At 48.2% G+C, this 12566-nt stretch overlaps 1 protein-coding gene across 11 annotated transcripts in view; it reads right to left on the reverse strand.

Annotated features, from left to right (window-relative positions):
* TBC1D22A (TBC1 domain family member 22A) overlaps positions 1-12566 on the reverse strand; it is a 298036-nt gene that overhangs the window by 221674 nt on the left and 63796 nt on the right. For all 11 annotated transcript variants that reach the window (XM_072596560.1, XM_072596561.1, XM_072596555.1 and 8 more), the window contains one exon: positions 7909-7979. In XM_072596560.1, the coding sequence (XP_072452661.1) occupies positions 7909-7979 (71 nt within the window). The remainder of the gene's footprint in view (positions 1-7908; positions 7980-12566) is intronic.

Below are 12566 nucleotides of genomic sequence, written 5' to 3' on the forward strand. Positions count from 1 at the left end.
GGGATGGGAAGTACCCAGCAGGACCCAAGGACTGTGAGCACAAGGCTCTACGGCAGTCTGCAAGGGATCTGCGGGAAGGAAGAAGATGAAGCCTTCCATGTCAGACTTCCACACTGACTTTGAGGCTCTGCCAGGACCACCAAGCGATGAAGGACAGGGGAAGGCAACTCAAGGGAGACACTTGGACTAGATGGCTAGGTGAGAGCCACTGAGACCAGAGGAGACAAACCAGAGACAGACAGCGCTGACTCACTTGGGGAGAGACCAGTCCAGGAGTCTCTGACTCCAGGAGAAGGCCATGCAGGACATGACTTGGGGAGCACCAATCCTAAAGGGCAGGAGATGGATGAGGGAGAGAGCAGTAGAAAGAGCCTGAGTTTGGGAACAAGAGGCCAGGCTGGCCTCTGCTTCCAAATTTAGCAGCTGCACTACAGGGGCAAGTGACTTTCACTTCAAACCCTCAACATCCTCATCTGTAAAATGAGGACAGTAACACTTCAGGGAGTCAGCCAGAAAGCATTTCTGAAGTACCTACTGTGTGGCCAGGCACACTGTGCTCAAATCCAGGCACTCAGATCTAAAAAGTCCCTGAAGAAAAAAAACATGAAAAAACCCAACACTCATATAAGATATGGAAAGTAAAGACGGGAGCAAATCAGAGGTCAATCTTCCCAAAACACAGCTCTCTCTGTGCCATTGTCCAGCTCAGTAAATCCCAAAGGCTCTGTCCTCCTTCTAGGTCCACATGACACTCCAAGTCCTTCACAATCTGGCTCCAAACTGCCTGGCCAACCTTAGGACACACACGCCACACTCCAGTCATACTTTTGCCACTCCTCACACAAAACCTCTCCCATCTCCAGGTCTGCATGGGTTGGTCCCCATGCCAGGAAAGTCCTCTCTTCTTACTTCTGCTTCTTGCAATGACACTCAGGCCCCGTCAAACCTCAGAACCACAAGCGATCAAAGGGCTAAAACAAAGGATTTCAAGACGCTCCAGTAAAAACTCCCTGTGGGTTTCAAGAGGTCATGCAAAATGAAGAAACTTATTCCTGCTGGCAGCAAGGGAACAGAATTAATTCTGTGCCTGATACCCCAGTCTGCATTCTTCATCTGGCTTTTCTCCAAAGTCCTTGGCCAGCCTGCACTTGTTAAAGGTCTTCAACAGGATGATACAAATTGAGAATAGAAAAGAAAGATGGTGGTGGCAGTGCTTAACCTACCTCAAAGAACAAACCACCTGGAGTCCCACTGGGCAGCTAATGGCATTGGCTCCTCCCTCCTCTGTTGTCTGAGACTTCCTGGCCCCACAAACTTACCATGGGTGAGATGAATTAGCTCAGACGCTACTCCTCCTGGCTGCCCCAGCTTCTGCCCTGCTGAGTGTGGTCCCCCTCCCTCCAGCTTCTTTTTATGTGAGGTCTCTCACATCAGGCTGTGAGCTCCTGTCTTCTTCCTTCCTTTGCATCCCCAGGGCTTAGCACAGTGCTGGGCACACCAAAGGCCCTTAATAAAGATTTATAGACACAAAAGATTTATAGACATAAAAACCATGGCCAACTTCACCCCTCACTCAATAAACCCCAGGGGCTCCCTATGCCTCCAAAAGCAAATACAAAGTGCTCTGTGTGGCCAGTCCCCTCCTATCTTTCCAGTCCTCACACCTTACTCATGGATCCAGTGAGCCGAAGGGCTCCTGGTGGTTTCTCTTTCCAGACACTGAACGTTTTCCCTGGCTGTCCCCCAGGCCTGGAATGCTCACTCCTCTCCTCCCATCACTGGCCTCCCTGGCTTTCTTTAAGTCCCCACTAAAATCTCATCCCCTACAGATGAGATTCTTAATCCCAGAGCCTTAGAAATCTCCTATATAGAGCTCGCTTTGTGTAGAGAAGAACAGACTGGCCACATTCTCCTCCTGCCACCATTCTCAGCCCCCTTTTCAGGTGTGGCCTTTCTTTGTGCCAGGACTTGTTAAAGGCCTTCATCAACATAATACAAATTGCCTAAGGTTAAGAAGGGCCTGCTGCCCGCCTATTTGGAGTTAGGTTGGGGGCAGATGTTCACCACCCAGACCACCTGGGGATTATCTTCAGCTGGTGTGAACAAGGATGAATTACTGGATGGTATAGGAAAACAAGGTAAATGAAATCCACCTAAAACCACCTGGAAGTCAGAAGGGTGACTAACTGCTTGCCCACAGGATCATGGTTTGAGGGCTGAACTAGCCCTCAGTTTATAGATAAGGAAACTGAGGCAGAGAGGGAGGAGGCACCCCAGCTCACCAAGGCAGCAAAGAGCAGAGATGAGATGTGAAACCAGATCCTCTCTCTCATTAAACCCAGCCCAACATCCAGTAGGCCATGCTGCCCCCACTGTCCACTCAGCCTGTCCCCATTCCCCGGAGCTCTTCTCAAATACCTGGAGTCACAGGGAAGAAGCACCCCTTTCTTCCCATGTCTGCCTGCTCCCAGATTCACTCATGGAGAGGGTGGTGAATTCTTTGGCAATTTCTAATCAGCTTTAACATGGATACGGAAAGGGTCAAGTGGTCATTGCCAAGAAGAGCAGCTGGCTCCCAGGCCTCTCAGAGCATCTTAGAGCATGACCCTCACGTGATAGACGAGCATCATTGGTCATCTTGGTCACACCCTTGGTTGAAAGAGAACATTCCTCCAAAACAAACCCCAAACATCTCAGGGCAGCCCTGGAGGAGAGCTCACTGCATTCAGGGCCTTGTTCTCTACCACACCCCACTCTAAGGGGCATGACCCAGTCCCAGCTAGAACCCAGCTTTTCTGATTCCTGGCTCAGAACTGGTTCACTCAGCCAAGGCGCTGACTCATGCATGAATCTGAGTCAGGATACTAAAACAGGGCCTCTGACGCTTCTTATTTTGGTAAAAGAGAAAAAAAAAAGCAACTTTCCTAAAAAATATACACTCGCTTACACTCACTCTGGACACCTCCATTTTTAAAAGAAAACATACATGCAAGTTGAGGCCTTTAGATAATTAAGCAAGACTGAAAATTATGCAAATGAAATAGATTCAAGTACGCAATGAATTTTAAATGACAGAACTGCAGAAAATTTAATTGCTGTATTAGCATGCTATAAAAACACTAATCATAAATGTAAAACAAAGCTAGCATATGCTTAGACCCAAATTTTCTTGGTGACAGAAAAGCCCAGAGGAGTTTCCCCCTATCCTGGCCCCCAAAGAGAAGGAGGGCAGCATCAGAGGGGTCTCGACATCCCTCCCCCCCCAGCATCTCCCCTCCCCCACTCACTCGCACACATATTAAAAACATTGAATGAGTGATTATTCCGTGTGGCTGCAATGCTTCTCAAATCCAAAAATATGACTCTCTAACACTACACAGAGAAAGGGCCGCTGGCCGTTCGCAAGGACTTTCCGTGGTTGGTGACGTGAGTGGTACAGCCAGTGGGCAGAGACAAGGCCAAGCAGAGTCTTCATCCATGAAAATGCCTACATTTCTCATCTTTTTTTTTAAACTAAAGTAACATTTTTTAATTAAATACAGCACCTATAAACCAAACAAAGTAACATGGGTAGGTTAAGGAAGAATCATGAAGGAACAAGAAAAAATGAGCCTTTTGTCAAACCTCAGAAACAGACCGTGCACGCACACACGCGTACTCTTTGCTAGCCAGCATTTTTAAATGCCTCATCTCGTACAAGTCCTTGGTACGAGGATTTTGCCAAGTGTTCATGGCCTGGGGACAAAGCAGCCACCCACCTGTCTCTTGCAGAGAGGACAAGACCACTAGATGGGAGATGGGAAGCCTGCCTTCCCAGCAAGGCCCACGTGTTGCCTGTTTTGCTGCATGTTCCCTATGAGGGAAAGTGAGGGAATCCACAGGAATTTGGGCCCATGATTTCTGGAGAACATAGCATCACCAACCACTTCCAAAGACAAGGAGGCCCACCAAACTGAACCAATGTTCTCTACATTAAGTATCTATGAGTCCCACAATCCCTCCCAGACAAAACCCTTCTACACTTATCTAGCCAATGACACCGCCCACCGGGGATGTCCCCCTGCACAAGCACCCCACAAACCCCAAGCAAGCCATGCAGACTAGCTGCTAAGCCACAGTCATTCCTCCTCCTCCTTTTCCTCCTCCTCCTCTTCCTCCTCCTCCTCCTCCTCCTCCTCCTCCAGTGGCCCTTGGAAAGCCCCCCTGTAAATACCCCCAGCTCGCCTAGTCCAGTCTATCACTCAGCTCAGAACACCACAGAAAGTACTCACTTCCTCTGAAGCTATGTACAGAGAGCACAGCAAAGGGCCAAGAACAACCATGAACCCTTCAAGATTCGCTCAAAGCCCACCCTCTGTGGGAGGCCTCCCCAGCATCGCCAACTATATGAGTATCCCTCTGTGCAGGCAACTGCCTCATCAGACTGAGCTCCTAGAGGGCAGGGACTGCCTTTGGACCTGGCACAGAACAGGCACTTAATCAGACAACACGCAAGTCAGCAAAGGAGACAGAAAGCAGAGGAGGAGGCAGGAGGCACGGGGAGAGGATGCCAGAAGAGCCCACCCTGTACTCACCTTGCCAACTTCTCTCTCACCTCCAGTGTGGCTGCCAGCCTGGCACAGGACCTCACTACCTGCATTCGGACCTGTGGCCACCCCTCTTCCTGGGTCCTCCCTCACCAAGTCTCTCACATCACAAGTCCTCCTCACTGTGGCTGCATGTGGCACTATCCTCCTCAGGAGACTCCAGGGGCCCCTTCTTACCTCCAAGACCAGACCAAAAATCATCTATTTGCCCTGGAAGTGCTTGGTGGCCAGGCCCCTCCAGAGCCTGCCACATGCTCGCTGATCCCTCTGGTCAGGCTACTTCCTTATACCTACCCTCCTGCCAAGCACCCTGCTCCCCTGGGGAGTCCTTCCCTCTGGTCACATTGTGCAACAGTGACTGGCAAGCCATCTACCTTCTTTGAGAGGGAGATCCATGGCAGCAGAGACCATCTTTTGCCTTTCCTCAACTTACCCAGGCTCAGCACCCAGTGAGCATTTACCTCCTTGTTGAATGACTGACCAATACAATGGAGGACCCGAGAGGGACAAAAGGGAGACACAGCCAAAGTGCTCCAGAAAAGTCCATGCCAGGGTGAAATCAGAGAAGCCTCCCCTAAGAAGAGACTGGATCTTGCCCACCTCAGAGCAGACCCTTGAGGGAAACTTGAAAAACAGCCAGCTACCAAGCTCGGCACTGGCTGGCACAGGTTCCCCTCCTGAAAAAGGCAAGGGCTCTCGGCTTCCCTGTCCCATCATCTGCAATCACTTCAGACCATGTCACATCTGCCCCCTCTGCAGGGCTGCTGCACCACCCCAGGGGTTTCAGAGCAGCTGGACAGACTGTGGTAAACAAGCTTTGATGCGACAAGAAAGCTGCCAGGGACCTGGGGAACATCACCCACTTCTCCACTTCCAGGCTTCTCTCAAGAGGATGTAATAGCGGAGTGGCCAGAACCTGGATGCCAGGGGAGGCAGTGATAAGAGATGCATCAAAGCGACCTTCTCTTCCTTCTTTTAGAGACACGGGCCTTTCCAAGAGCCCTGGAGAGGGTCTCCAGGGACTGAAGGTCTGCCAGCCAAGCAGGGCTATCTGCTCTCCCTTACACGTGTCAGAGGGCTGGCTGAGATGCAGGAGACCTGGGACCAGGCTGCAGCACAGACGTTTCCTGGGCACGTGAACATTGTCAGTGACAATGTTCAACTTGAGTGGCAGTCCTTCACTGGCTATCGCCACAAAGGTGGGCTCAGGGTCACAGTGATAGCGTCAGAGATGTGAAATGGGGGCGGGGAGAACAATGATGACGATGACAATGATGGAACTCTGGCCACATTCCCACTCAGAAGCCCTTCCCCATGCTGGTGTGCAGGCGACCCCCTTCCCTTGCAAACGCCTTCTGCTCCCTTCCTTCTCAAGGCCTGGCCCATCAGCATGGGGGCCACGTCATCCAGGAAGCCTTCCCAGATCCCCTAGCCAGAAGTGTCCACTCTGGTCCCCACACAGCACCATGCACAACTTCTACCCCAGGTCTTCCTGCCTGTCATCTCCCTGGGCAAAGGTTAAGCTCAGTGGGAGCCACAGTTGGGCCTTGAGCCATCTGGTATCCCCTCGAGAGCCCAACGGGATGCCTTGCACACACTGGGGAGCCAAGAGAAAAAACAGAAAAACACTCTCAAAAACCCTTGGAGCTACTGTCAATGTACAGATGAGGAAACTGATGCTCAAGAGAACAAAGAACTTGGCTGAGGCCACCATGCCAGTCAGAAGCAGAGCTGGAGGCCGGTCTCTCTCGCTCTTTCAGGCCACATCAGCCAGTGAATCTTCCCTATTGGGGCACCCAGCTCAACCTGGGTGGCAGGGCCCCATCACTCCCCTCATCTGCTAAGAAAACCAATGTCCCTCAATCCCCTGCCCATGATCCTCTTTCTCCTTCTGAGTCACAATCCAACTCCAACCCCCCCAGTTTCCATCAATCGCACATACAGCAGGGGTCAGGATGTCTAAGGGGTAGGTGACTGCAGGGGGCACAAAGCTGATGAAGACCTAATTTTGTAACATAATTAATGAAGGCCACTCTATCCAGAAGCACCACATTTTCAATAAATTGCAAATTGCAAGATGGTATCCTAAAGGTATTTTAATCAAAACCTGGTGAAATTCAATCTAAGAACCTCATGACTAACCGGCACCGCCCCCCAGCTAAGGCCACAAAAATACTGCACGTGGAGGCCAGTCTTAAAGGGGAAAGATTCTCTGATTAATGTGCCATCTGGCTCCTACCCCTGGCTCCAAACCCCTAAATGAAAATGCAGGCACCTGCAGGGACTGAGCGATAATTGAAAGAGAATACTTAATCAATAGGTTGTCACTGCTAAAAACTGCATGGGGCTGGAAATCAGAAGGCCCCACCTTCCCATTTATTAGGGCTCATTAGGAAAAGGAAACTTTGCAATGCAGAGTCCACCTGAAGTAAACATTCAGTATTCCCTGGTGACTCTCCTCCTTCAGAAAAAATAGTTATCTACACCTACCCTTAAAATTCAGCCACAACACAGTGTGCTGCAGTAAGTTCAGCAGGGTAAACAGAAGCTGACTGAGGGCCTTTGACAACAACTGGGCCTCAGCCTGAGGACTCCACCTCAACCGTCCAGCACAGAAAATGACTACTGCTGTGATGCTGTACTTATTCATTAGATGAAGACCGAGTTCTGGCCATCTTGGGCCCTCCCCATCTTGGATGGTCAACATCCTTTTCATCTGTCAATCATTCAGCAAGCCCTCCACTGTCATCCATGCTGATGGGGTTCTCTCCTCCTCCGGGCCTACCTGGCCACTCTGCCTGCCTCCCTCCTTTGCTCCATCACACCCACTCTTACAGAACACTGATGGGACTAAGCTGGATTTGCCCTAAGAGACAACAAGGTCCTGAAGATAAGAGGCTGTGTCTTTTTTTATCTCTGTACCCCTGAAGCCTGGCACAGGGCTGCAGCCTGGCACAGGGCCTGCCTGATAGATAATAAACATTCAAAAACTGGTTTGTCGAGTTGAAATGAATTAACCATCAGCAATCTCATGGTTGAGTTCTTACTCTACATTGGAATCTTTCTGTAACTGCTTTGAATATAATACAACATTCAGAGAAATAAAATCTGAAAAGACAGACACGTGGATGTCATGAATTCTTAATAACACCTATTTTCTGACAGCCTCGTCAAACCAAGCTTGAAATCAAGCAATGAAAGAAAGCTAATGTCTTGACTGAAGGCAAAAGGACTTTGATACTGTAAATGTCTGTACAGTCACTGATAGGACCAAACTCAAAGTGACCCAAGGGCCTTCCACTGACCCCAAAGGGAAACTTACCGAAAGGAGTTTCCAGGTTATTGGACGGACTTGCTTGGGAATTCCAGACCAACTCAATTTTCTTAATTCCTCTGTTAAAATAAAAGGGTTGGGGGAGGGGGAGTGAGAAAAAGAGAGAGAAAAAGGATTACTCAACTTTTCCTGGGGTGACTAATATCCCATAATATGATCAGAACACAGCTGCTCCCACAATAAAACTCTGAAAGGGCACAAATTACAATATTTGCAGATGCTGATACTTTTAGTCATTGACTGGGCAAAAACAAGTCACTTGACACCACATCCAGTTATCACTGCTAAGTGCGCCGATTTGGATTTCAAATGGAGAGAGAAATTCTGAGCTTTCCACAAAGCTCCTAATGGGCAGCCCCCATAGCAGCAAGGTCATGCAGGAGGGCCCTAGTCAGATAACAGGGCATTAGCAGGCCTCCTCACAAGTCTCCTACTGCTCCAACGCTTTACAACCAGGGAAACAGAAAGAGAACCAGATATCTGGGAGATGCTGTTGTTTCTTGGCTCTGCCTTTTAAAAAGGTAGGTACTGCTAATAACCCTGACACCCCCTCATTTCAAATGCATCACAAATTCTCCATCGACTCCAGGCATTCCCAACTAGGTCATAAAATGGCAGAGCTGAAATAGGCCTTAGAAATCATCTGGTCTAACCCAGTCATTTTCCAGAGAGGAAAACTGAGATACAGAGAAGGAGGTCTTGTGAGGCATGGGGCTGGGGTCCAACATTCCTCCACCTCACTTTCCCTGCCTGCTTACTGAGCTCTTCCCACAACCCCCTCCTCTCCTCGACCTCTGGGCACAAGCATGTCAGGAGGGAGGGCATCCTAATGTTGTCGGTACCAAGCAGGCACAACAGATACGAAAGAGACAGAAGTTACAAAGGACTGACTGCAAGGGAGACTCAATCTAATCCACAGAGTTTAAAACACAGATATGTGACTAATTCTATATAAGATCCAAAAGCTAAATAAAACGTCAAGAGATCAGCCTGAGAATTAAGTGTCAAATGGGTCTGAGTCATGGAACTACAGAGGCATTCTAGGAAATAACATCGCTAATGCAATCTCGTCCCAAATCACAGGCTTCAAAACAGGTGAAGCCAAGCATCTGCAACACTCATGAGATGAAAGTGCATGTGAGTCATTTGGGGAAATATTATAAAGGCAGTGGTACATGCCTAGAACAACAAAGAAGGGATGGGGAGTTAGAGTGACTAATTCATTTACCTCCAATGGCAGGAAGGAGATGAGTCAGGAAAGCCTAGACAACTCAAGAATCTCATCTGAACCAACAGCTCAAATTCACTCTCACCCTGAAAGCTTTCTTTAGACATGCTAACAATAAACAAAACCAAGCAGTCTTCTTATGAGAAGAAAAGGTTTGTATGCTACTTTAAGAAGGAGGAAGGAGAGGACTTTTTATTATGAAAAGCTGCCCCAATGATGCTAACATTAAAATTTTATATCTAGAAATTAACACGTATAGTTCATGCTACCATGAACACAAGTGCATTATAATTAACACACTGTACAATATTAAACCATAAAACAAGCTAAAGTATAAAGCAAGGCTGGGGCTTCACTTTCTCAGGGATGAGGCTCTGGAGCTGAACTGCTCCCCTACAGAACAGCGACTCAAGGCTCCAGAAGGGCCGCTCAGTACAAACCCAGGGCTACATCCCCAAACCAAGACCCAAGGGGCCTGCCTGAACAAGACACAAGACCTCATCTCGCTCCCAACACCTAGTCAGCCGATAAGCACTGATTAAGCACCTATTATGTGCCTGGGATTGTACAAAGAAAGGCAAAAGGCAGGGGCCTCCCCTCAAGGAGTAATGGGGGAGACAACCTGCAGAAACTGTACAGAAGAAAGGTGAGAACATTGAGGGTGATGGGAAAGGCTTCCTGAAGAAGGGGGTCAGGAGGCTGAGAAGGGGACTGCTCCCCAGGCAGAGGGATGGACAGCCCAAGGAGGGCCTTGCACATCTCAAGAGACCACAATCACATGTCAGGATGCAGGAGAAACCAGAGGCCTCAGGTTCAAATCTCAACTAAGGTGGAATCTTAGGCAGTCCCTTGACCTCTCTGAGCCTCAGTTTTTCCAAGGGCAAAACAGTAGATTGGATCAGATGATCTCTCAGATCTTTTCCAGCCACCAAGATATAATCCTGTGGCACTGCTGCTGCATCGTGTCCTCCTGGAGCTGATAAAAATCACCTTCCAGCTGATAAAACAAGCCCTCCAGCCCAAAGACCACGGCCATGACTTCACAACAAGTGGCTGCGGAGACCAAATCACTGCCACAGATAGAACGGAGGATGGATGCCCACATAATGCTGAGACAAGTCCAAGAGAGACAAGTGAATGTCAAAAAACATTGGTTGGCTATCTTCTCTGGGAAAGTCTTCCAGTAAGGCAAGCTGGCAATGCCAATAGGGTTCTCAGCCCCCACAATCCAGACCTCCTCGTATGAGCATGATGAGCACAAAAGACTTTGCATCACAAACCTAACACTGAGCATGAGCCTGAAAAGGCAAGGCTCCTCAGACCCTTGATGTAACGTCAATACAATATCCATAGCAGCTGCCATGAAAACGCATGCATATTTCCAGCGTAAATTCGCAAAACATAATATTCCCTTTCTCAAAGGTAAAACCAAAGTTAATTATTTGAGACATCATTAGAATACCAGGAGGTAAGATTTAATAGGGTTATCTACCACTAATCCAGGGAGCCCTGACATCTCAAACTTCCTTTCTGTCAGGCCTCCTCACAAAAACAAGTTCCCTTAGACAATTACTCCCAGCTAGCTAGCTAGCTTCTCACTCTTCCTCTCCCTCTCTCTCCCCTCATTTTCTGCTCATGATCTCTCTCTCCTCTCTGGAGAAGCTCCTCCCAGTCTGAGCTCCAAGTGACCCAGGCTCCATGTATCAGGTCCATAAATGAGCGGGGAAGATCTTCCTATTCTACTAACATTATACTGCAGGACTCCAGAAAACCAATGGCAACAAGACCAAGAGAAGAAATGTCACCATCATGTTCTGCCATGCAGCAGCAGGCTTCATCTCACCAGGCAAACACTGAAGGACAGAGATACAGGCATAGAAACAGATATAAACAAAGGGTCCTCCAGGAAGAGGGCCCAAGAGTGGGCACCCAACTAGCAATCCCAGGGCAAGGATGCGACCTGGCCCACTCTACTGTCAGGGCTGGATCTACCAGGAGTTATGAGGCTGGCCTCACTTAAGTGGTTTGGAAGGTTCGTGGCCAAGCTGCACATCACAAGAAATGCCAGCTGTTCTATGGAGCAGAGGGAGCAAAGAGAGCAGCTCTGGGAGACTGCTTGTCTGGGGCTTCCCATCGGCGCCTCCCCTATAATCGATGGCTCTGACATAGGGTGGCACAAAGGAATAAGCCCAGATCAAGTCTCAGAAGACATGGGCTCACACCTTTCTCTGTTTCCCTTAGCACAGATCCAAGTCTTGATTTAGATGATCAGATGACCCAAGAATGATTTCAGCTCTTGCTACCCTGCAAGATCCCTGTGGGATCCTGACACCACCCTAGAATTCTGCCCTAGGACCAGAGAGGGACAGAAGCCTTTAACTTATGGCTTCCCTTTGTGCTCCCATACATATTCCGGCCTAGACTACTTCCCTGTCCGAAATTCAAACAAAACCCAGAAGTGGGTAAAAAGAAAAAGCTCATGTGCCAGAAGGAATGCACAAAATAAATGCCCTGTCTGATTCAGAATACCTTCCTTTGGCAGCCAAGGATTACTGGTTGCCCCGCCCTGCCCCAGTTCTCCAGCTGATGCCACTGGCCTCCTTCAGGAGGGAAGAGAGGCTTCTCTTCTTGAGATCTCTTCCTACAGTTCATATCATTCCAACATTTTAAATATGCAATAATGAGAGCAATAATTTCCATACACAATAAGAAAAGGTTCGTTTCATCATAAGCAGCAGCCAACGGCCAAAGAATTCATTCCACTTTCATTGGTGAACAAATATTCCCCATTCCCACTACAAATGAAGCAATTACTTTTTCCTTTAAATTTTTAGACATCCAGGGTTAGGTTCCTTTGCAAACAGCTGAGAGCTAATGATTAATACAAAAAAATAAAAGAAATGATTAAAGAGAAGGCCTTAGTAATATAATCACCAAAATGTGAAGTCTTGACATCTAATCTTTTTTAAATTACTAAGTCTAAGTAAAATAAGAACCAAATAATTGGGTGATGGCACCTGCAATAACTTGCCATTTACAGCCATGACTGGAAATATCAAATTCTCAACAGTTCCCTGAGGATGTTATAAAAATCCAAAGCCTAATGTGTGAGCACCAATAACAGGACATTTCCCAATCATGCTCTGCGTCACCTTTCGTTTTCTCCTGAACATTCATGAAGAAGAATAAACTCTCCTTGTTAAAGTTACATGAATACAGGCCCCCACCGAGGAAAAGTCATTTGGAGACTGGAGGAAGCATTCGCCTAGAGAGGGGAGGGACCTGGGAAATCCTGGAGTCCATGGCCTTCCTCTTACAGAAAGGCAACCAGAGACCCAGCTCAGAGTCAGAGCATGTCCTGTTCTGACCCCACAAATGTCAGTAATCATTCTACTTGACTGCAGGGTTTTGAATTACA

This window comes from Notamacropus eugenii, chromosome 3 (genome assembly GCF_028372415.1).
Source record: "Notamacropus eugenii isolate mMacEug1 chromosome 3, mMacEug1.pri_v2, whole genome shotgun sequence".
Taxonomy (NCBI): Eukaryota; Metazoa; Chordata; class Mammalia; order Diprotodontia; family Macropodidae; genus Notamacropus; species Notamacropus eugenii.